Raw genomic sequence first — 25,319 nt, forward strand, 5'->3', positions numbered from 1 at the left:
GCAAGCTGCTTGCTTATTTTTTGTCTTCTTCTGGGAGTATTTCCATAGGACTCTGAAGGCATGTGACATCATCTGATTACAAATAAGCCAACATTCAGCCATTGGAAAGCTAAACTACACAAAGAGGCTTTTCACCTTTTAATGGGAAATTTTCTACCTTTCTTCTCGGATGGTGGAATCTTCAGGAGACTATGGTTGTAAACTAACTTGCACAGAAAGCAACCCTGTAAATTTAGGTGGATTATTATGATTATATTTATTTTATAAAAGATCACATTGGTATGTATATGATAATGAATATCATATCTGGAACATCACATAGAGTTTCTACTTATTTACTTCTTAGTCCCTCTCTCTTTTTATGCCACCACCCTGTGCACTGTCCTTGGTTCTTTCTCTCCCATTTTTCTTATCTTCCTTTTAGTTCTTTTTCCTCAGTTCTCTGGGGATTTATTCTTTTTTTCTTTTTTCTTTTTTCTTTTTTTTCTTCTCTGTGGCTCTTCCTTCTTTCCCCTTTCTAAGTCCCCTATTCCATTTTATTATTTACCTTCTCTCTCAGTCATTTTATTCTTCCTCCAGCCTTACTTCTCTGAATCATCCTTTATCTGGTGCCTGTTTTACTCCCCACTCCCACCCCACACACACACTTATTATCACTCTAGTCTTTAATCTGCCCCTCACTTCCCATCTGTTCATTATCTCCAGGTTGTCCATCTCATCCCGTTACAGACAGACCATGTTGCTTCTTGCTGCCCACATAAGAAACAAGGAGTCTTTTAGCTGGCCTGCTTTTCTTCATTCCACTCTATCTTTCTCGCACCACATCCCACTTTGTAGTGAATGTTAATAACAACTTTAAAATATTTTTACCAAAAATAATAAAAAAAAAATGCAGTCCTGGATTTGTGAAAAAGAAGACGACAGGACCGCTTAGCTTTTGTGTGAGGTGCCAAAGATACAGTTTTGCTTTTGTTGACTCTATTTCATCTTGCTGCTGCTGCTGACTTTCCAAAGAATGTATGTATATCAACAGCCTTTATGCTCTATCTTTTAAACATACACACTCATAGGAGCTATCAAGAGCAGAAGAAGCAATAAATACAGTCTGGAGAAGAAAGCCCATTGGACTGGCTAAGGAACTGAGAAATGCTTCATGTAAAAGAAAAAGAGCACAGAGGTAATATTTTATAAAGCTTTTCTATTTTAGAGAAGGTTTTGGGTTTTAGACCCTGCTAAGCAGTTTCAACATTTGTAGAGTCTCCAGTATGCTTTGGGATCACTTCCTGGAGTGGGACTGCATAGAAATGACTCTTAGTCATAACAAAATTTTCTATCTTAGCAAGATTATGGCACAAATGACCAGAAGAAACATCTCTTCCATTTCGGTGGTTTCTTTGCCTCTGGAAGGGAATGGGCTAAGAATTCAAGACTATAGACCCAGGCACATTTGGAAGTCCCAAACTGTTTAAACAAATAATGGAAGCAATTTGAAACAATAAGCATTTAAATAATTTTAAATCAGTAATTTTGAATCAAGTTTGGAAAAAGAAGTTTCCTAGTTTTCTGTTGTTCAGGGAGGAAGAGGCACAGCCCAGCTACCAAAAAGTTTTCTGCAGAAGCTGACTTAGATGAGGTCCTTGTAGCTTATATATTTTGGCTTATTCCCTAAGAGCAAATTAGGTTTTCTTGTAAGGGTAAATTAGGATATTGTTTTTTGCAGTACCATTTTACTGTACATTTCTATTTTACATTTTGAAGACTTCCTTGACTAGAATCCTTTGGTTTGGAAGGAAAGAGAAAATACAAAGAAGCTGGTGGGCTCAGTTAGCAAACAGAATACGTGCAGCTCTTTGCTAACAAATAGTTTCTTACAGATCTACTATGCGAACAAACAAGCACATGAAAGTTTTTGATAACTGGTTTGACCCTCAAATTCATGGTTTAGTTTTCTTCTTCATTGAGGATGAAGATGATGCTACAGTGTTAGATCAGATATTAGGATTTTTATGGTTTTATGTGGTACTTCCTTGCAACCTATAGATAAATCGCTTGGAAATCCACAACTGTACAGCTACAGAACAATATGAAGGAAAAGGTATTAGTTTAAAAAAAACATACTTTGTTCTTTTAACATTCAAGAGTTTAATTTCTTTTGATGTATGTTCTTTCATTTCTGAGGAGAAAAAATCAAACTTTATTTTTAATACTCTTTCCCTTTTTCTAGCAGAAGAAAGTAGAATTTTATTCTAGAACTTTCAAATAAGAAATATTTTCTTAGCATTTCAACATTTTTTTTCAATTTTTGTCTTTTTTAATTCTGATAAAAATTGACCTTTAAGTAACCATTGCCCTAGAACAGTAACATTTATGGCCAACAGTGAACTTTTTTTTTTTTGGTTTTCAGCAGACTTGACGTTAGAGGTGATCAATTAAGTTGCTGAGTTCACATCTGTATGGTATTTTATACTTGATAATTACTTCCAAAAGTGTTTGTTAAAAGATTGATCTTTATGATGCATGTCGACAGATACTGAGCTGAAGACTTTGCTCTCTGAAGTGTGTAGGTTTGCAGTGTGCAGGAAACACCAGGCAGTGATGCAGGTAATTATCACCTGATGTGACAACATGATGGTACCGTAAGCCACAACGCCTAAACTTTAGTTGGATGTAGATAAGCTTTGAGATCCTGTGACAAAAATGAAATTAAATCCTGTCACTTCAGTAAGGAACTAGCAGGGAGATTTTAAAAATCCCCATAAATATTAGAAGTCCCTGAAAGCTAATGAACCAGTTTCCTTTAGCTGAAATGACAGTGTCTGCCAAGAAATCCAAGGACCCAGTCTATGTTTCTCTCTCTAAAGCAATTAGTCAATCAGTACCTTCACAGATCTGTGAAACAATCTGTCCTATTTCATATGTCTGTGCAAGAATTACTTTAAAGTGATAAGGTTACTGCAATGAAGCCTGGCAAAGACTTTTACAATAGGGTTGTATGCTGTTAGAGTCACCAGCAGCATGCTAAGAAATGTCAACTGTAATTAAAACCAATCATTTTCAAATATATGTCATGCTTTGGAAATGGTGAGGAATGCTTTTTGCATTAAGAATTCTCAGCCCTGTGAGCACAGACTTTTTTTAAGATTTTTTTTTTTTTTTTTTGTGGGAGGAAGAGTTTTTTTTCTTTTTCTTTTGGCAACACTGTTTTGGAAGATGTTTATTCATTAAGACAATTGTATCAAAAATCACAGAACTGCAGGTTTCTTCTCTAAACTTGTCACGGTTCTTATTGAGCTTGCATTTAAGGATTGTTCCTGCATGTAATTCTGAGTACATGGCATGGAATCTATTTTAAAGATTTGTGAAACACTTTGGCAAAACATCTATTTACTGAAAAGTGACATTTCAAAGGACTGAATTGAAATTGTGCTCAGCTTTTGGCAAGTAGTTTTGGAAAAATCAAAAATACATGTTTGTAAATGGTTAAAGACTTGCTTTAAAATAAAGCATTTAAATGTTGCACACTAATTTCACATAAGCATACAGTTTCAATTTGCAAAGATAAAAAGATGATAATGGCTCCCCTATACATAGTTCATTTAACCCTCCACGCACTGCACTGATGGATTAATTTAAACATGATCCTTATTGATCCCAGGCAAGCATTTTAGCAACAGTGGTATAAGGTGTTTCAGGACAAAAAGGTGTCTCACTGTGTGAGGTTTATAACTAAAGTAGTGTCTGGACTTTGGATTCTTCATTCACTAGAGAGGGCTACTTTGGCCTAATAAATAGTTGGTTGATCATTAAAACATGAAACAGACAATTGAAAACATTGTGTCCAGTTGTCTTCAGAATCACAGAATCAATCACAGAATCACTGAATCACTGAGTCATAGAATAGTTTTGGGGTGGAAGAGACCTTTAAAGGTCATCTAGTCCAACCCCTCTGCAATAAGCAGGGACATCTTCAACTAGATCAGTTTGCTCAGAGCCCCATCCAGCCTGACCTGGAATGTTTCCAGCGATGGGGCATCTACCACCTCTCTGGGCAACCTGTTCCAGTGTTTCACCATCCTCATTGTTAAACATTTCTTCCTTATATCTAGTCTAAATCTACCCTCTTTTAGTTTAAAACCATTACCCCTTTTCCTATTGCAACAGGCCTGCTAAAAGTTTCTCCCCATCTTTCGTATAGGCCCCCTTTAGGTACTGAAAGGCCGCAATAAGGTCTCCCTGGAGGCTTCTCTTCTCCAAGCTGAACAACCCCAACTGTTGCCTGTCCTCATAGGAGAGGTGCTCCATCCCTCTGATCATTTTTGTGTCCCTCTTCTGGAGCCGCTCCAACAGGTCCATGTCTTTCCTGTGATGAGGTCAATAATCCATATCCTCATCCAGTATACTGATCCAGAGGTAGCAGATCTCTAAGTATTTTTTCCCAATAGGGTCAAAGTACATTTTGAGAGTCTGAGAGGTATGGTGATGGCCAAGATTTGTTATTGTGTGCAAGATGGGTATGTGCCTATGTGTGCCAGGGCACCTCTGGCCAGCCTCACTTATGTATTTGAAGAGATTAGTGTAGCACTGAGAGAGAGCACTACAGCGCTGTGCTGTCTTGGCACAATTTTTCAACTCAGAATAGCTGCTGTAGTTATGCCTGTGCTTTGGACAATGCAGCAGAGAAACAAAAAGTGAAGTCTTTTGTTCTAGTTTGCTCACATATTTACTCAGTTAAAAGCCTATTGTTTTTCAAATTTACATTAAGACTGAATATGATGTTGAAGGTTGAATCCCACTCCTGTTGGAATCAAGGGCCAAACATTCATCACTTGGTTAGGGCCAGTATTTTGTTGTAATGAAATTTCAGCTGTACCCCGCAAACAAAAAGTAGCTTTTAAATGTGATAAAGCACTTCCCTTACCTTCTGGTAAAATAGTTTGGAAACTGTACCATTGGTTAATGAGAAGTTTCTGTTGAAGAAAGTCCTCTCAGCTCCAACATATCTTCTCTTTGGACAATATTTGGCTTTACTGTAAAATTCTTATGGTCATCTCAAATAAAAAAATTATTCGGGACTACCTTTTTAGAAAAGTGCACTGAAGCATAAAGACAACAGGAGAATACACTAATGCCATTTAAGTGAAATAAAATAAAATTTCTTGAATGCCTTCATGCCTGAATTGGCTATTGAGAAAGTAAAGTGTTCCACATTATATATAAAATGCTGAAGAAAAGAATGAAGAAAATACATTATGATGAATTTCATTCTTTTTTGATCACTTTGCATGTCAAACTTAATTCTGTCTTGCTATTTTAGTGACATCAATTAAACAGAAATTTTAGAAAAAACAAGTGCAAGCTTCACACTATCTCAGTACCTATTGCTGTTTTAAATGATAGATATTTTGATTTTAATGTTTACTTATTTATATTTGCATAAAACCAGTGAAGACTGCTTTTAAAGACTTCACTGCTTTTCTATACAAAAGGATGATATAGTTATGCATTTATTCCTATGAGGTGCATTATCATGCAGCTCTTTCTGGTATGCATGAGTATCTTGAAAGAGATAACATCTTGGTCCTCTCAGTGTGAAGTGATATATTTCCTGCCTGAAAATAACATCCTCACAACCAGCAACAGTAAGTTGCATAAATTTTGAACTCTACTATGAGAACCTTTCAGGATGATTACCCTCCCAGCAAAAAAAGTTAAGAGTAAATTAATTGTTGTCCTTAGCTCAATACAGATGTGTAAAAGAAGCCTACATTTTTCAATGCTAACACACAAATTTTAATCAAGATAGCTTTCAACACGCAGCTACTATGACTTTTTTTTCTTTTACTGGTTCTGGTAGACCGTCAATGAAATATTTACCTGACTAGTGTGGCTCTCTCTATGTCTTTGAATCGATGAGCCTGCCGTAGTGCTGGCCGACAGTCTTGAATATTCATTTTCCTCTGGTAAACCTAAAGCAGAACGATACTAGTTTATAATCTGACATTTATGCATTGGCTGATTTCAGCATGAGATTCAAAAGACATTGACATGGTTTATTAAAAAAGAATGAAAAAATCACACATTTGCCTGGATATTTGCTATTTCCATGCTTACTGAAACCAGAACAATTATTGTTTACCAAGTATGAATAGTATCATAGGTATGCACGCTGGTTTACAGAAGGAGCAATTGCACTGAAAGAGCCTACATATAACACATTACCTATACACTGGCCAGGGATTCCTCCTGCAATGCGGAAATCCCTGGCTCCTCTCCCCCTGGCACCTTTTCATTGCAGAAGCAATGCAAAGGGAATGGAAAACAGGCCTGCCGTCTGCTCTCAGAGCCGATAGTAGGTCCAGGACTTACAACTTCATCTCCTCAGTACAGAGAGGGTTTTTTTGATTCTTGTACTTATTGTGCACCCTCCATGTGGGAATTAGCTGCCCAAAATTTAGCTGTGTAAAACCCAGTCATCCAGTGTAAAAGAACCGGTTAGTTTCCCTCGGTAGTCAAGAGAAACAAACACCTCGGCACAGTGATCCTAGAGCAGGGCTCACTGCTGGTGCTTCCCCATCACTTCTGCTGGAGTGGGAAGGCCATTCACACAGCACGACGGAGGATCTGAAAGGCGGGATGAGAGGAAGCAAAGGCAGAAGCAGAAACACAGTGAGTCCATCACAGGGTGCTATTCAGCCCCTCGCAAGCTAGAATCACAGACACCATGGTAGGTGTGGTATCCAGGAATTTTGCAATTGCTTCGTATAGCATATATTCCACATTTTCATGCTATTTTCAGGCATCCGTAAACAGCATATCACTACCGCTTCTTTAGTCAACTGAACATAGTTAGCCACCATGAGAAGAGGATTCATCCTGGTAAGAGATATGCAAGTTGAATTGTTCTCCATAGATCACCTGAGATTTACTAACTAGAAATGGATAACATCTAATCTGAAATATTTGATTAAACTAGGCATCTACCTTTTGTGTGGCTAAAACTAGGTAAGGTGGTTCTGGGCCTAGATATGTAACTCTTAGATAAGGAAAAATTACATGAGCCCCACTCTTTGCATATTATACACACAATACACAGAATCATCATGGAAAAAATTCAAAGTTCAACTGCAGTGAATCATAAACTACTTATGGGATCAGGTATTGCACTAGACATAGTTCTGTTTCATGTTCATATTCATGTTCAGCTTCTTGTTCAATCATGAAACTGGCATAGAAACACACTGTGAAACACACTTGTCTTCCAACTTGCTATTTTCAGTATTAAAAAAGGAGGATGTATTTTTTAATTTTGATAAATAAGCATTAACTCTTACATGGTTACTGATATATGATTTAAACAATGAAAATATAAATTGCATGAATAATCCCATAAAATAACTTGATTTTGTGAGAGAAATAGAAAAATTTTAAAGAGAAAGAATGATCCTTATACCTTTTTGGCATCTCTACCCTGCTTTTAGTTTCCCCATTATAATGGTGTACTGGCACAGCTTTTTAACTAGGGTCAACTAGTTTTTTTACTTGATCTTCTGAATGAGGCTTGTGTAAAGTCTTCATAAATATGGATCTTTTTCTGCAGCTTCAAATCATCTGGACTTCCTCTGGATATACACAGGCAGTAAAGAAAGTGGAATCCCTGCTTGTGGCTCCGGAGCCAGGTCAAATCGTGTGAGAATCCAGCATTTCAGTCCTTTTCCGCCTGGTGCAGAAAGGGAGTCTGACCCTGTTCTCTCAGTGATTTGAACTATGTGTTGTTTTGAGGTGAAGTTATCAATTTTTGAAGCTGGTCCATGATATATTAGCTATGTACTCAGTCAAGGTCTGGTGTTCAGGTTTCCAGTATATTAGGCTTGTAAAATACATGTAAGTTACCACCATTCCTTTCTTACCTACATTAAATTCTTTGTCATCCAACTTAAAATTCTCCCTTAGTAAAATTTACACATTTTTTGTCAAATTAAATGCTTGAAATAAATTTCTTTCCCAAAATCCATTTTTTGTCAACATAAACCATATCCCTTTTTTCCAAATAATTTCCTGAACTAATAATTTATCCACATGGATTCAGTTTGGATACATCTCAAAGTAATACAATATTATCCACATTTGAATGCAAAATACCTTTTACAAGTAGGTGTTACTGAATGAAAATACTTTCCTAGGCCAGCAGCATGTTTTGAAAAAGGTATTGCTTTTGCACTATATTCATACACTTTAGGATCTATCGTCCGTGACAGCCTTGAGCTAAGAATAAGGTTATCAATGATTTTCTGTTTATTTCTATGAAAAGCACTTTGATAAGAGTTCTTATCAAGTAAGTAAAGTTTCCGTGTACAGCAACAGCACGTCATCATAGACATGGCAAGCAGAGAATTGGTGGAGTTTGGAAAGATAAATGGAGTAGTTGATTATATTCTGAGAGTTTTCCTTTACGTACACCTAAGTAAATATTAGGATACCACAGCTGTGCACTGAATAAGACCTTGCTTAATACAGCACAAGGTTGGAAGCATCGGTTTAGCAGGGGCAGGGGCAGAACTACAAGAACGTAAGTTAATTAGGGGTTCAGGCTGAAGCACAAATTACACCATCTGGACTGGGCTTTCTTGAAACTATTCTCAAGTTACCAAAAGTAAGTCTAATTTGGCATTTTTTTGGCAAAATAATGCTTGCTAACATTATTACTGCAATTATATGTGGTGGTGAAAATGATACCAAGGAATATGATTGAATCAATAATATCTAACTAGAGAAGTTAAATGAAAGAAATGTATTCCGTTTTTTTCACATAATCAAGAATATGACCTTGTCCCACACAATACGTGTAGTCAAACTAGAAACCCAATCCTTTACCCACTTACTCCCTATAATGCCTTTTCTATATTGCTTCAAAGGATCGCACACTCAATCGCTGATCTTCTTTCTATACTTTCTATTTCCCATTTCTGCCCTGTTCTTAGATACTCCTCTTAGGATCCTTCAGATAAATAGCTTGCATCTCAAATATTGAGATCTAGATGACTGGACATCCAGAAGTGGTTCTGTGGTTCCAGAGAACCTCCAGTTTCATAGGTCCTGCTACCCCCAAACTGGAGACCCCGCACCTCCTGGCCTCCGACATCCATATTTGCAAAACAACTGCAACACCACAGTGTGTGTGGGTCTTTGCAACTGTGGCCACACATCATTCCCCAAACCTTCTACCTTACTCCATGTTTCTGCATTCACACGCAGGCTGGATTTACTGATCAGCTCCACTTGACACATTGCCTGCTATAGAGTGAAAGAGGCATCACCAGGTAAGGCAAGATGTAAGGCTCTGTGCTCAACAACATGTAGCCTGTGTCATGGTGATATGCCCCTTTTCTGTCATGTTATCTGCTGTGATGCCTCTCCCATTCTGTGACTTGTTGCCTGATGTGTTTAGATCTGGTGGTAAGTTTCAAGAGACTACACAGCAGACTGTAGCCTACAGGTGATCTGATTAGACAGAATGGCTACCTTCTTAGCAGCTGAAGTTAGACATGACTAATTCCCTTACCTGAAAAATGCATAGGGCTTTTGGTGAAACAGGTTCTTGACAGTTACTCTTATGCCAATCAACATAAACTATACATTAAGTCCATTTACACAGATCTCCATACACAAGCAGTGGGCTTCAGTTATAACTGAAGAGAAGAGGAATAACTACAGAGACTTCCTTGGAGGGACAGCAGCGTGCCAACGGAGCTGGATGAACCACACAGTGCAAAGTGTGTTCCTGTTTGACCATTAGGCACGACGGGGCGTAATGCTCCTTTGATCCAGCAGGGCTGTCTCATCTGTACAGTAACTACTCTAATTTTCACTTGGGTTACACAAAGTACCTCTACAACACACTCCATCGGGAGTAAAGAACTGTCAGATTCTGGGGAATTTCTCCCTTTTGCTGTCCAAAGGTTAGGTCACCTCAGTCACTTATTACAGTTGTCATATTTAAAGATTTCACTTAATCATAGAATCATGATTAAACACTCCTCTATAACCTATTAGGTATGAGTTAGAAATGACAACAAATTTCAGTAACCTTTTACCTGAAGTGTTTGAGTGTCTCCCACCACAGGATCTGCTGTTTTGGGTGATTTAGGAGCACGACTTTCAGCATTGTAATGTAAAAGGTTATGATAGGCTTTCTGATTGCTTTTTGTGTTTGGACGAGAAATAGCAAAAAAGCTCTTTCTTTCATATTAAAAATCTGGTAGGTTTGGAAACTTAGTAGCAGAAAAGTCACAGTTTGATAGCACAGAGCTGTAGAAAGGTGTTACTCCTAATAGTAACGATAAACTAAAGAAGAAGAGGATTACATTATATAAAATGAAAAATCATCTTCTATTAAAATTCTGAACTAACAGCAGTTCCAGAAATTAAACTCAGCTTCTGCAAACAACACAGCATTAAACTGTTGGGAAGCTGAGCCAGCCAGTTTTTTAGCTGCTAAATAATGCTTTTCTAAAGAAATCATCAGGTTGTAAGAAAGACTAACATCTTCATCAAAATGATCATTCTTATGACCATAGTGACTTTAGGTTTCATGATGCTTCAGAGGAGTGGTGCTGACATTTCATTCATAAGAGCAAAAGACTAGTCTTATTTCAGAAATTGCTTCCATTTTAACTCCTACAAGTAATGTATGAATCTAGACTTTAGTTCTATCAGTGGAAAGTATATTATATAGTTGCATTGTGTAACAGTGGGAATTAGGTTACTCTATATTCAAGAGTTTTGTAATCTCAGTGACAATAATGCATTTCAGGCTTTATTTTCCTTATAGCTAAGAGGAGTTTGGTATACAGCAACAAAGAAATGAAGAAGTATTTTACATGGAAACATCTCATGGCACGTTCTCAAATATCATTATTGCCTAGATGTATCCAACGAGACACAGATTTCAAAATCATGAAGATGTCAACGTTGAATTCTAGAAGGATTTTTTTCCTAAGCAAACTTAGTTTAAATTCATGTAATCAAAGTACAACAAATTTTCCATATTGTCAGCTCTTTCAATTATTATTGAGGGTGGCTGAAAACTAGCATTCTTATCACAAAAATTATAATCTGATTTTGCTCTGCATTAGGGTAAAATCAACACTTTCATCATTTCTATAACAGTCTGATAGGCAAAACATAGGTTTGAACCTTGAAATACTACAAATAATGCTAATTCCTTAACCACTGGGATACTGACAGACCTAAAGGGAGTTTTTGTCTACTCATAGTATACAGTGAATATCAAAACCATTCCTTATCAAAGCTGCATCAAAATTGGGAACCTTCCATGAAAAGAGTTTGATGAATCAGTGTTTTTTAATGGAAAAAAATATCTTACTGGAAAATTCCATTGCACAACATTACACCTTTATGATTAAACTTTCCACATACAAATAGTTCGAAAAGAATTAGATTATTCCCAGTAGATACTGTAGATTATTAATATGAACAGCCCTGGCTACTAATGGTTCCAAATACACCAATAAAAACTTCACAAAAACAATTACAAACACCCATCCCACCTTTTATTCAAGCAATGACTATTTATTTCAGTAACTGAGATAATTTACTAACTTAACTATAATAATCACAAATTATAAACTTAAAGCATCATTTCATTTCTAAGATGAAAGAAGCACATCTCTTCTGATTAAACTCCCAGTTAAAGGGTCTGGGGATAAAATGGTTGCTCTTACATGAAGCTGATCTCCCACAGGTCCCATTAGGACATCAGAATATATGGTTAAAATCCTACATAGAAAGGAATCAAAGACTTGGTCTACCCATAGTTTTTGTGTTAATTTAACAGTCTGACTGCTATACATACTGAAAATATGCTCCCCTCCTCCCCAAATTATTATACTGATACAAATGGGGACACAGTTGTAATGGACAAAGATGTCTTTTTACTCTCTCACAGTGTGTTCCTGGTTCCACACAGGAATGAATGCACCTTTATACTTGTATAACTTCTCAGACTGGATGAGTTTTCTGCTTTGATTATCAGAGAGAGCAGGAAGAATTATTTTGGCCAAGCACTGCAGAATTTGGAGAACAGGTTTTCTTGAAAAGAAAGGAATTATTTGATTTTGATGTTTCATTTTGATAACAAAGCTTAATTTTTCATTTCAAAACACTGCATATTAAGCAGATCCAGGGTTATTTTTTTTTTAAAGAAGATAGCGTATTTGGAAAACAAAATGCAATATTTCACTTGACCTAATATTTTTTCCTTTTCATTTTTTCAGTATAACTCTCAAACTAGCAACTGCATTATGTGTAGTTCTACCCTTAACAGTAAAGGCTATACAACTGTTCTGCTTCCACAAACCATATTTAGACTTAAGTTTTCAGCATGAAGATAATTATACCCACTGCCATGCGAGTATTTAGAGATCTGCTTCCCCATATTCCATCAAAATAAATACTTTCTATTTGTCTTGTGTCTTTTCGTACTTGTGTATTCGCATTGTGTGACTTTATGTAATACAGGTGTTACATCCTTAGGATTTATGCTTAAAAGATTTCATTTGTTCTGTCATTGCTCTTGCACCATTTTGATCATCATCTTGTTGCAATGATAAACAATTTGTCATTCACTAGTAAGACACCTGTAGCAAAGGGAGATCCTGATTTTCCATTTTCTGTCCCATTTGTATTGATTATAGGATCAGAAATCTCAAATCTCAGTCCTCCATGCCTCGGGCTGCTTATAGACTTGGAGCTGAGCTAATTACAAATTCCTCAACAGAGGTTGTTTTATTTTCTTCACATTCAGCTTTTATTGGAGAGGGGCTTATCAGTTCACACATACAAAGCTAAGCCAGACCCAGAAACACAGATTTTTCACAACTCAGAAGATTCCAGCTTGACTATATCTTAAAAAGCTCATTCAAGGAAACACTTCAGCAATTTTATGTTAGAAGAGCTTTGGGATTAAAAACTGCTTACCATTTGATACTGAATTTCCATTTTCAGCAGTCACAGAACTGGACAGTGGATTAGATGACTGAGTTCCATGGTTATTTGCATTTTTATCCTGGGTTTCTGATCCAATATCTGATGTATTTGGATCTTCCCTGCTCCTCAAGTTCAGATTAGTTTCAGCACCTGACACAAACAGAGAAAAAGCTGGTCAGCTTCCTATTAACCAGTGTCTTTCACATGTAACTAGTAAAAATTAAAACACAGAAATCGAATTACTTTATCAAATTAATTTAATTAATCACTAAATTCGTGGGTCCAGTGATAAATGTGGAATGTTTAAGTCTGTGATTTTTGCAGGGTGGTTCTTTTTTTGCTAGTGTTCCACTTACAGTGATTTAGAGTTTATAGAAGTAAAAGGCATTAACAAAATTTCATTTGTACTGTTTCTTTTCACACATATATCAGCTGAAAACACTCAACAAATGTTTATGTTGCCACTCTTTTAGATTTTATTCTATTTCACATGAGTTCATATACCGCTGTCATCACTTCAATGTCTTTCACCATAGCATTACTAGATACTAGCTATAACATGGGTTTATTTTTTTCTCTTATCTCCTCCCACAAGAAATGAAATGGCCTTTGACAGGAAACCATACGTAGCAAGATTCCTCCAAGCAGAGCCTCCCTGTGGGCATTATTCACCCTGCCTCAGGGCTCTCCAGCCATCAATTGCCATTTTCTATAAAGTTCCAGGTTGTCATGTCATAGCCTTTTAGTTAAATTTCTTCAAGATATCAAGAGGAAGCCTGATCCTTTAGGAGTTCCCAAGCTGCCTACAGTGCACAGGCGTTTCTCTAAAGAGAAGGTCAAAACCCCTTTTTTCTTCTCTGAGTGATGGCACATCCACTCAAAGCAGAGCAGCTCACAGCAAAGTGCCCGGAGCTGGCTCTGAGCTTGCCTGGCTTTGTCAGCCCAGTGTGCCACAAAAAATAGGGCTCAGCCATCAGATGTGCCCAAGCGGTGCTTCCCCCTGGATTTCAGGGGCCGGAGGCAGGCTCAGAGATGGGAGACAAGACTGTAAACAGATGGGGATGGTAGGAGGGACCCCCCACTGCAATTCTGGTATCCCTGGCTATCCCTACTCCACCCCTGTGTGGCAGCGCAGATGAGGCTGCATGAATCATAGATCATAGAATGGTTACAGTTGGAAGGGACCTTAAAGATCATCAAGTTCCACCCCCCCTGCCCTGGGCAGGGACACCTCCCACTAGAGCAGGTTGCTCAAAGCCCCACCCAGCTTGGCCTTGAACTCTTCCAGGGATGGGGCATCCACAACTTCTCTGGGAAACCTGTTCCAGTGCCTCACCACCCTCACAGTAAAGAATTTCTTTCTAATATCTAATCTAAATCTCGCCTCTATCATAGAATCATAGAATCACAGAATCGTAGAATCACCTAGGTTGGAAGGGACCTTTAAGATCATCTAGTCCAACCATCAACCTAACTGTGATAAAGAAACAAAAGAAAACCATACAAAAGAACCCCCAACACTACTAAACTATGTCTCTAAGCACTATGTCAATCTGTCTTTTGAATACCTCCAGGGATGGTGCATCAACCACTTTCCTGGGCAGCCCATTCCAATGCTTAATAGCCCTTTCAGCGTAAAATTTTTTCCTAATATCCACTCTGAACCTCCCTTGGCGCAACTTGAGACCATTTCCTCTTGTCCTGTTGCCTGTGACTTGGGAGAAGACACCAATCCCCACTTCTCTACAACGTCCTTTCAGGTAGTTGTAGAGAGTGATAAGGTCTCCCCTCAGCCTTCTTTTCTCTAGGTTAAACAATCCCAGCTCCCTCAGTCTTTCCTCATAAGGCTTACTCTCCAGACCCCTCACCAGCTTTGTTTCAATATAAATTTCGTTTCAATTTAAATTTGTTTCAATTTAAAACCTTTACCCCTCGTCCTATCGCTACACTCCCCGATAAAGAGTCCCTCCCCATCTCTCCTGTAGGCCCCCTTCAGGTACTAGAAGGCTGCTGTAAGGTCTCCGCAGAGCCTTCTCTTCTCCAGGCTGAACAACCCCAGATCTCTCAGCCTGTCTTCATAGGAGAGGTGCTCCAGCCCTCTGATCATTTTTGTGGCCCTCCGCTGGACCCGTTCCAACAGGTCCATGTCCTTCCTGTGTTGAGGACTCCAAAGATGGACACAGTACTCCATGTAATGCTGCACTGGCAAGGCTATGCAGTTTTTGATGGATTTCTCTCTTTTCTGTGTTTCTCTTCATTTCGTGGTGAACATATATACATACTTTTTCCTTGCCATAATTAGGTTTGTTTCATGGAAGAAAAAGCTGAATTCAGGTCTCTGTTTAGCTCCATTTCAGTTTTCCCAAGTCTTTCCACCCCCTCTGAGGGTTGACATCTTATGGCTGACCTGGGTGCAGAGGCCCTCATTTAGCACTCTAAAATGGAAATTCTTCTTCTATGACAGCTCTCAAAGAGCTACTCCTTTATTTTGGTTGTGTCTATTTAAGCTTTGTCATAATGACAGCACCAACCAACGGAGGTCAGAAGACTAGTTATTAAAACCAACACTACAGCATTCATCCATATTTCCAATGATATTCTCAGCTCTCCCAAAGATATGATATATACTTATGTCTTGAGCACATGAGCACTTTTCAAGGGGACAGGAAAAACATTTTTTTCACCAGGTAACAGATACTTTGCCTACAGATATCCAAACTTAAGGTTGACTGCATGGTCAATTTTTCATTTTTATGCCTGAACTGAAAAAAACCCACCTGGTTTACAAAGTACCAACATTTTAAAATAAATTAATGAAACAAAACTCATGTATCCATTCTGGTTAACTTGAAATGTTTCATTTCATTGAAAAGGGCTTTCTTAGTTTTGTTTAGCTTTCAGTTATCTAACTCTGAATCTTTCTTAACATTTCCCCTTCTAACAAAAAAGCTGCCTTAAAAGTCAGAAAGTTCATTTCCAAGCTGCTAGAATAAAACGTTTCAATGTTTTTTTTTTCCTCCCTCCCTTGCCCTCATTCCCTGATCATTATTTTTTGCCAGATCTGATTGGATTGTTTCAGTGGCACTGTTTCATAAACTGTGTATTTAGGCAAATATGCTATGCATTGGAAAAATTAGGCCAGCTCTACCCACAGTAACTGACTTGGAAGAGGCGGGAGAACCAGTGTCTGAACTGGAAAATGCATACAGTACAATTATAAGAGCATGCCTGATTTAGCTTTTGTACAAGCAAGTTGACTGCAAAATGCATCTTTGCAGCTCATATTAAATTTGTCTGAAAGGGAAATGTCACTTTTAGATGTTAATAGTCAGTGCACTTGCCTATAGATCATAATCCACCTACATAATTATTGTGTCACCTTTTACATAAAGAGTCTCGGGGGAAGTGGCTGGGATCCTTATTTTTCTTGATATCCGAAAGATTTATTGATTTGCCTGACATCTGCAATTCATTTGAGAATGTGCAAGTAGAAAGACTTTTTCTTGCATTCCTATTTGCAGAAGCCTTTTGTTTCATAGGTACATTGATATCTTTTCATTGCATTCATGAAAGGCTCTTGGAAAAATAGGTTAGCTTTTCTCCTTTGTATCTGTAAGATGAAATACTACAAAGAATTGTGGATAGCTACTATTGAGCTAAAATATCATCCCAAATTGGCAGAAACAAGTAGTGGACAGATATGTGGCATATCTTTTGGGACAGCTGTCTAGATAAAGATCTCTTTGGGTAGTGGGGATTTGCTCTATTCAGTCACTGTAGGAAATTTCAGTCACTGTAGGAAATGCACACCTTTAGTTTCTAAATAGATGATTATATAGAGAACATACACCTCATAATGTCTTATTTAATTAATCTTGGGGGGGAAGAAGACTATATTTTGTTTTAAAATAATTGGGATTATATAAAGGTACTTGTACTATTTTTTTAATATATGGGCATCTTCAGCTCTTTGTTGGAGCAGACTCATGTGAGTCTATGGAAGAAGTGTAACCACATATGTTGGTTAACTTGTAAAAGACTCCTGAGTGTATGCTTAGCAAACAAGTATTGTTCATTTATTTTGGACTTTGTGTAAAATGAGTGAGTTTCTGAAGAAAATATTTTCTATAAAAAGGATAACAAGAAGATGCTTTAGTCAGGTGTAACCAGTATACTGTCCCAGTGCTGCAAATATTATTTGGATCACTGGGTAATTCATGTCAGAAGGGACCTCAGGAGGTCCCTCATGCACCCCTGCTTCAAGCAGGGCCAGCTACGAGATCAGACCAAGTTGGTCAGGGCTTTGCCCAACAAGGTCTTGAAACCCCCCAAGGATGGAGCCTGCTCAACCTCCCTGAGCAGCTCATCCCTCTGTCCCCTGACCTGTCCTCACGGGGACAGCTGTCAGTACCCAGCCCGAACCCCTCTCGTTCCAGCTCATGCCTGCAGTACCTTGTTGCCCTGCCACACACAGCTGTGATGGGCCTGGCTGCTCCCTCTCCATCCCTCCCTGTAGACACTGGGGTGGCTGTGAGGTGCCCCCAAAGCCATGTCTGCCCCAGCCTCTGCTCACAGAGACATCTTTCGGGCCCGAGCATTGCAGGGGTGAACTCACTCCAGGTTATCGGCGTCTTTCTGCATCGGGGGGACACTAAAGTGGCCACAGTACCCAGATGCGGTCTAACAGCAAGTGCTGGGCAGAGGGGACAACCCCTGCCCTGAGCTCCTGGCAGTGCTCCTGCTGACACAGCCCTGGATGCTTTTGGCTGTCTCTGCTGCTGGGGCTCGCTGCCACCTCCTGCCCAGCTCCCAGGGTACCCAACACCCTTTCCTGGACAGTCTGTCCCCATTTTAAGAGCTAATTCCTTCCAGATGCAGGACTTTGCATTTGTTTTTTTCAAGAAGCTTTAACATGCCAGAAGGACCTGGCTTTATTTTCTGCGCTGGGGTATCCTTCATTGTCCTTCCTCCCCACTACCCAAAATATCCCCGAGCATAACAAAGGTATCTCACGACTTTTTATCATAATATTTCTATTCCACACAGTTTATCATTGCACAGTGGTATCTTAGATGGGAAAACTGTGGACAATTTAAAAAGATAGAGGGAAGCCTTCTGTCAATACTAAAGACTTCAAAAACCCCTACTGATTCCTGTTTTATCAATCAAGTACTGATCTGAAATTCACTTTACCATCACGTTTTCTCAGTCACCTAATATAGAAGTTTGGACTGTTTTTAATGGTCCACATTAATGTCAACCTCCCTCTGCTGCCATGAATCCCTGCAGATAAAAGTACGCACTGCTCTCTCATCCCTTATCAACTTTCTGAAACAGAAATACTTTAGGAGAGTGGAAAAGAAAAAACTATGGTTCCTACAGTTAAACCTCTTCACCAACACACTCAGTGTTAGCTTTTTCTTCAGACTTGTGCTCTCCTGTTCTCACCAGATGGATGGATTTACCAGGTTTCGACTTTTTATTTCTTTTTCTTTTTTTTTTTTTTTTTTTGTAACAGCATCTCAACAGTTTCCAGCTAGTAATAAATGTTATTTGAAGAGTCATCCAATGCCTACTTGTGAGAGACTAGCTACAGAGAGCTATCAGCTCTAAGAGCATGGTGGGAGTACATGATTATAAAAGGAATACAAGCCTTAAGTGAAAACCTACAGACTTTGCAACAGTGAAGAGCATCTGGGTTATTATTTCGGTAAACTGACGTTGCCAAAAAGGTATCTCTGACTCAGTCAAATTCTGCTCTGACTAATCTTGCAGTTAATGAGGATGTATGGGCTACAAAGATGTATGGATATTTAGACTGGGGGCATAATTGGCCCCTCAACTGCAGCATAGTTAATAGCTGGAAGCAATCACATGTACAGTGTTTTTAATCAGAGTATGACAAATCAAAGTGTAACAATTATTTCCTTACAGGCAAGGTCTGTATTCCAATAAACCCATAATTAATTACATCAACATTACTTGAAAAGTGTAAGAGGAAAGGTACGCAAAAGAGGCAGCTCACAAAATCCACATTTGCTTGTTCTCATTTTCCTGGAAGAAGGTGAATTTAAAACTCATGACAAAGTCATAAGGCGCAGGATAGACTGAAATTTCACTTAATTTAGAAAGAAAGTCAGAGTATGGCAATCATGGAAATGATTTAATATATCTGCTTCTTATTTTCCTTTTTGGGTCATTATCTCACTCTTCAAAGAAAGCTGATGCACTGAAAGTCTACATGATATAACTTTTTGTCAAAAGAATAACTTGAACTCTTTTAATTGAGCTATGACTCCCAAATGTCCTATTATAAAGCTCTTTTTTCTCAAACATAAAATGTAGCATCCCAAACATCATAGTTATTTCATAAGTAGTATTTAGGTTGAATTAACGCTGCTATCACAAAATTAGAAAACGGGCCAGTATAGGCTCTATTCAGATGACAAATTAAAGTGCCATACTGAAACATTTTGAGAAACTATTAATTTTGCAATGAAATCATATATTTAGCCTATTAAATAAAGTCTAAAGCAAAGTATAAATCAGTGACTGATATCAGCATTTAGATGGAATCACCATAAACTCTTTGTGCAGCAAGACATGAAAAGACAGTATGTTATTAAAAAGCCCAGCAGTAACTAACCTGGTTGGGTTGTATTTTTCTTTTCTGTCAAAGCCCTTGGTTTTGCTTTCCTTTCTTTAAAAGTAGGTATATCCATAACGTATATCTGCCCCCATACGTTCTTTTTTTCAAATACTTATCCTTTTAACATTTAGTGCTCATTTACAGTCTGACTGAAAACTCATTAATAACAACAGAAGGCCTCCGCTGCTTTCAGTGGGTTTTGGATCAGATTCATGCTTACCTTGGATGCTTTGCGCAGTGCTGCCAAAGCACCAAGGGATTCATAACACAGGATAAACACAGAGGGCCTCTTGCTTTGTCTATCCTGATAATTCAAATGTGATCATAACTGTTCTCTGGCCCTGAGGCAAATGGTAAGAGACCCATGTCTATGTTCTTGCACTTTCTTGCCCTCCACAGCAGAGATGCTGTATCCAAGTTGTCTACTGGGAATAGTCCCTGGCCTGTGCTGTTTCCTGAACCATGTCCAGATCTGTCTGGAAGGGAGCCAGCGTGCCAGGTCCAAAACCATGCCAGGGACTGCTCAAGCACTTTGACTTTGCAGAGGATTGAGCTGCCATATCCAGGGCATTCCCTGGCACTGGCTCATTTACTAAAACAGACAGCCCTTCACCTTGACAGCACCAGTTACCACAATCAGAAATGAGTGGCCAATATTAAGTCCGTCTCAGGATAAAACAGAAAAATAGGGAAGAAAAGCAACCTCAAACCAGATGGGGCTAATGGGCCGCTGAACGGTTGTACAGTTTCTGCTGAAGCTACATTTAAAAGTTTCATCCTGACTGTATGGGGAGAGCAGGCTATCCCTAGTTTTGCTCGAGTGTAAATGGAAGTCATACATCCCGCTTGAACTGATTTGACTTGTACCTGGACCATTCTTTCAAGGCACACGTTTCTTTTCATTAATTAAACAGAGCTAGCTAAGGCTGAGTTCCCAGCTGAGGAATTTCAGTACCACAAGCTAGGCAGGAAGTATCTAGGTCCTAAACTAGAAACAATCTCTGTCCTGGTCAACAAAAACATCAGCCTCGTAAAACAGAAACAACAAATATAGAAAAAGCTTAAACGCTTTTTCACAAAGGAATGAAACCTACAAAAATATATAAAACATATAATTATGGAAAGAAATACATGAAATTAGGGGGAAAAAAGGTCCTCTTCTTATCACTTAGTATCTTCAATAAATCCCAGGATAATGTCAAACGTTATTTCTTCATTCATGGAAAACATGACTTTCTTTAAAAATAATCAATATATGCTTTTAGTTACCAAGATACACAGCTATTCACACTTTATTGGCAACTATGAAATCTGGAAAACACATACATTCTGGCAGATAAATTACTGTAATAGAGAAGGAGAAGCTTTCTGTACCTGGGCTACCATGGAATCTGAAAGCTAAAAAGCTTGATTTCCTTGAAACCTGTGGCTGGCATCCAGCAAAACGGAAATTTCAAATCAAGCAGCTTGTCATTATACATGCAAATAAGAGAGAACTGATGGACACTATTAACAAGCATGTGAAAGACAAGACGTTGCAGACAGAAGGGATTTCTGATCTGTGCTCTCACTCTTTCCTGGGAGAGTCAGGAATACACCGAATCCTAGCAGCCAACCCTGAATATTTGTTACATTTACTGTGGTAAGTGGACATTGTGAAGTGAGAAAAAAAAAAGAAAAAAGGGTGGTGAATGCAGAAATTATGCAAGTATTTTTTGATGAAGGAAAGGGAGAGGAAGGTTAAATAAGAACAGGCCATTTTATTTTGGCCCAGGTGTTTACCACTGTGTTTTGTTGCACGTTGACAATTGCACTTGGCTTTTCCTGTTTTGCTCTGACTTACTGTTGACACATTCCTTGTCCATGGCATTTGCTAGCTGCCCTCAGCACATGTTGTCTTGGGTGTCCTTTCACTGGATAAATGCATATTGCTTCAGAGTAGTTCAGTTTACCCACATGAAGTCACGCTGTGACCTGCTGTAGCATGACTGTTTACTTTGTCTGCCGAGAGCTGGAGGCAAACAGATGCATCTTATTTGCTGAAAGAAATGGAGCAGGATGAAAACTGTCAAGACAGGATTCCCCCAGCCTATTAGCGTGTACTGCCTCTCTCACCCTCATAGCTGTGCTGCCGGCTGCCACTGCCGTCAAAGGCGATAATTATTAATTGATTTATTTCACCTCACAAAAACCTGCCCTTACAGCAGCAATTGTCTAGGATTTCCCCCTGCAATGATGCTCCTAGGATAGGCAGCAATGAATTTGTACTGTCATTTCTAGAATGCCTTCTCTCTGAGCTGTGTAAATGGAGCTATCAGATGGTGTTACAAGCCACTCCAGAAGCCGCATTCTTCAATGAAGCAGGTAAATACAGAAACAGATCACTTCTTCTTTGCTCTGGGAAGCTGCATTTGTGGGAGCTCAGTATGAATGCCAGAAAGCAAAGAGAGGAGGTGCAGGCCATGAAGAACATCAAGTGGCAAAACTCATTCTGCTGGAGGTAAAGGTCTCTGAAGAATATTGTGTTAGTGTGACACAGATCATCCACAGTTCAGAAGACAAGGCTGGTAGTGAGAAGGAAGTCGCTGAAGCGACTGCAGGAATTCCTATGTCTGGTTCAGCTCCTAAGAACCATCATCTCAATCACTTTTTTGTAAATCACAGCTATGGAAAGTATATAGCTAGAACAGAAAGGTTTTTTCTGCTTTCTTCTCTTGTGCTGGTGGAAAGATAGTGCTCTTATTTTATATTTATTTCGGTGACAATCATTACAAGCTGCAAACCTTTCCCTTCTTTCTAGAAGTAATGTTAGGGACATCTCTGGGTCAGGAAACTTTCAGAGTTGATGGGGCAGATGGATATTCAAGTGACTTGTTTCCCTGTCTGTAGGACTCCAGATTGTATGAATTAGGCTTGTTCCCAAGAAGAGACAAAGAACACTGCTGCTGAAACAGAGAAAACAGCTTTCTTAAATACTGGTAATGGATGAAGAATATCTGGACAGGCCAGCACTTCTCCTGCTCAACAGTATCTGAGCAAGAACTTGGAACATCTTTTTAGTGCAGCATGTGTGCAAGAGTCTAGCCAGTGCACATGTTCAGAGACTGAGGATTTCATTCACCCCATCTGCTCTAGGAACTGATCTCTGCAGGACTTTCTGAGGTCCGTTACTAACCACAGAGGGCAAGATGGAGGGCAGAACTGCTTGGGACAATTTACTGCCTTAGGAGAAGCATTTCTTCCCTCCATGTTGCCCACCTTTTCAAGTCTAATGTGGAAAAAAGTAGCTGAATTTACTCTGTAATAGTTTTGTTTACTGTTAGGTGTGTTGATTGGCTGACCAAAGAGTCTATTTCTTGTGTTTGTGTGGTTAAAAAACTGCTGGTGTGCTGAAAAAGGAGGAGGCAATTTGGTAAGAAACACAGCTTCCCTTTTTTAAACTGTTTTCTTCTAACTAATGTGGATGCAGCAGTTCTTTTTGAAGGCAGACATTTAAGTTTGTTTACGCTTGTGTGTGGTATCTCAGTAACAGAACAGCCATTACTGCTGGGCTTTAGCTGCTGTTGGAAGGAATTATGTGATCAGACACTGTCTCAACCTTCCTCCCCCTCAAACACAGTTGCAAATATTGTTAAAATAAACAAACAAAAAACCCAAACAAACAAACAGACAGACTGGGATTTGCTACTGCCAACAGCATCACAGCAGTTCTATTTACTTTTCCCACAGAATACTTCTACAGAGATTTTTCAGGATCTCCCTTATACCAGCTCTGGCATCGACTGCAATGCAGAAGTCTTAGGGTAAGTGACTGCATTGGGCAGATAAATTGTTTGGTCAGATCCTGAGGGACAATCCAAGGAATATTTTTGTTCACCTGTATTTTAATCCTGCCACCAAACAGGGACAGCTATTCTGGAAAACCTCTCAGACAACGTTCTCAATTTGCTTTTGAAGTGAGCTTATAAAATAAAAAATGAATTTAGATATTTCTTTAGCTTGTTTTTAAGTTCATTTTAAAGGGATACAGTGATGGTCAATGACACTGCTGTGAACCTCAAAGCAAGAACATATGGCTATCACAGATGCAGTGTGATAAGCATCCATGCTGTGCACAAATATAGCCAACCTGTGGCTGAAAACTGTCACTACATACTACTAGTATGTCAGCGTGATGCTGTGACTAGCCCTTAAGGACAGAACTAAAAGAAATGAAATGTGGAACTTCAGGTTTAATTTTTTCATATGCTTTTTCTTTTAAAAAATTGCACCACACAAAGGATAAAATTAATTTTCATGTTTTTCATTTTAAAGTAGAGTGAAAACTCAAGCCAAAAGAGCGTTGAACTTGAAGGGTTCTTTATTTTCCCACTCACTAGTGGGTCAAGGGAGAAGACAGATGACCCAAATTGCTACTCCTGCTTCCAGTGCTCCACTTCCAAACACGCTCCTACCCTCTCAATAGCAGAGTGCAGTGGTGAGAAGAGAGTTTGAAGGTCAGGGCATGCTCATGTTTGTGACCCAGTCTTTTTCTCAATCTCTTTCCAGCTGTCTTCTCTTGCTTCTCCATCCAGCTCCATAAAATGCCAATGCTGGAACCGGAACACAATCCACACGAGGGTCTACAGAGTTTCACGGTGAGCTGCACGAGTCCTGTCAAGAACTTTGACTCAGCAGGAGGGGCTGGAGTTTGTGCAGTCACAACCGCATTGCTCTTGGATACCAGAGGCAGTGAGCTTAGAAGTAGCTTGGTTTGTTTATAACACATCTTTGGTTGCTGAGTAGACATAGCCCTAAATATCAACCTGACCGGTGTTAAAATGGCCACTCTTGAATTTATCTAGCTCCAAAAATAAAAAGTCAACACATTTAATTGTTAACATTTCCAGTAAGAAAAATTTTACTATGTGTGAGGCAAACCATTTCGTTACTTTCCAAACATTTTTGAAAGACTGGACATGAAAGAATATTTATTTCTGCCCAGAATTTCAGAATGCTTCATTTCCATTCCAGGGCAAAACAAAAATAAATGTCACAATCTTGACATTTTCTGTGAAATGGAATTATTGTTCTCTACTGAGGCTCTATGCAAAAGATGATTTAATACTGAGATGGATGTAAATAAGTTAAAAGCATCTGAACAGATTTCTCACTCAATTTGAGACTTTCACTAAAATGTGTGTTCAAATTTCAATCTCCACTACATCCGAAATGCCTGTAGTCCTGTAAAATCAAGTGATATGACATTTACTGCCAAATAGCCGTATTTTCAGTTGATATCAGGAATGAAAGTGTGCTACAATTCAATTTCCTCACTCTCTCAGATATGGCTAATTTCTCACATTAACGTATCTTTAGTTTACAATTACTGATGTAGCCATTCCTAAACAAAGTCCTTCACGGTTCTGCATCTTGGATCACATACAAAAAATACTAAAGACAGTTTACTATTTAAGAAAGCCCACAGCACTGTTAGTAAAGAGACAACTTCCCAAAGCATTGCTGAATTTGGAACAACAATGTTGCATCAGATGGTGAAGAAAAGACATTGTTATGAAAGTAAGGATATATATGTGTCTATAAATGTCTATCTGAATGATCAAAGTCTCTATTAAAGGTGGGTTGTTATTAAAATCTATGGGTTTGAAATGCAGTAAGCTGAACC

At 38.7% G+C, this 25,319-nt stretch overlaps 1 protein-coding gene across 1 annotated transcript in view; it reads right to left on the reverse strand.

Annotated features, from left to right (window-relative positions):
• The window catches only part of MYO16 (myosin XVI), a 293,425-nt gene that overhangs the window by 11,642 nt on the left and 256,464 nt on the right, over positions 1-25,319 (reverse strand). Inside the window, exons 32-33 of the mRNA XM_074146466.1 lie at positions 12,997-13,155; positions 5,875-5,966 (exon numbers count right to left, since the gene is read on the reverse strand). Of these exons, the coding sequence (XP_074002567.1) occupies positions 5,875-5,966; positions 12,997-13,155 (251 nt within the window). The remainder of the gene's footprint in view (positions 1-5,874; positions 5,967-12,996; positions 13,156-25,319) is intronic.

This window comes from Numenius arquata, chromosome 1 (assembly GCF_964106895.1).
Source record: "Numenius arquata chromosome 1, bNumArq3.hap1.1, whole genome shotgun sequence".
Taxonomy (NCBI): Eukaryota; Metazoa; Chordata; class Aves; order Charadriiformes; family Scolopacidae; genus Numenius; species Numenius arquata.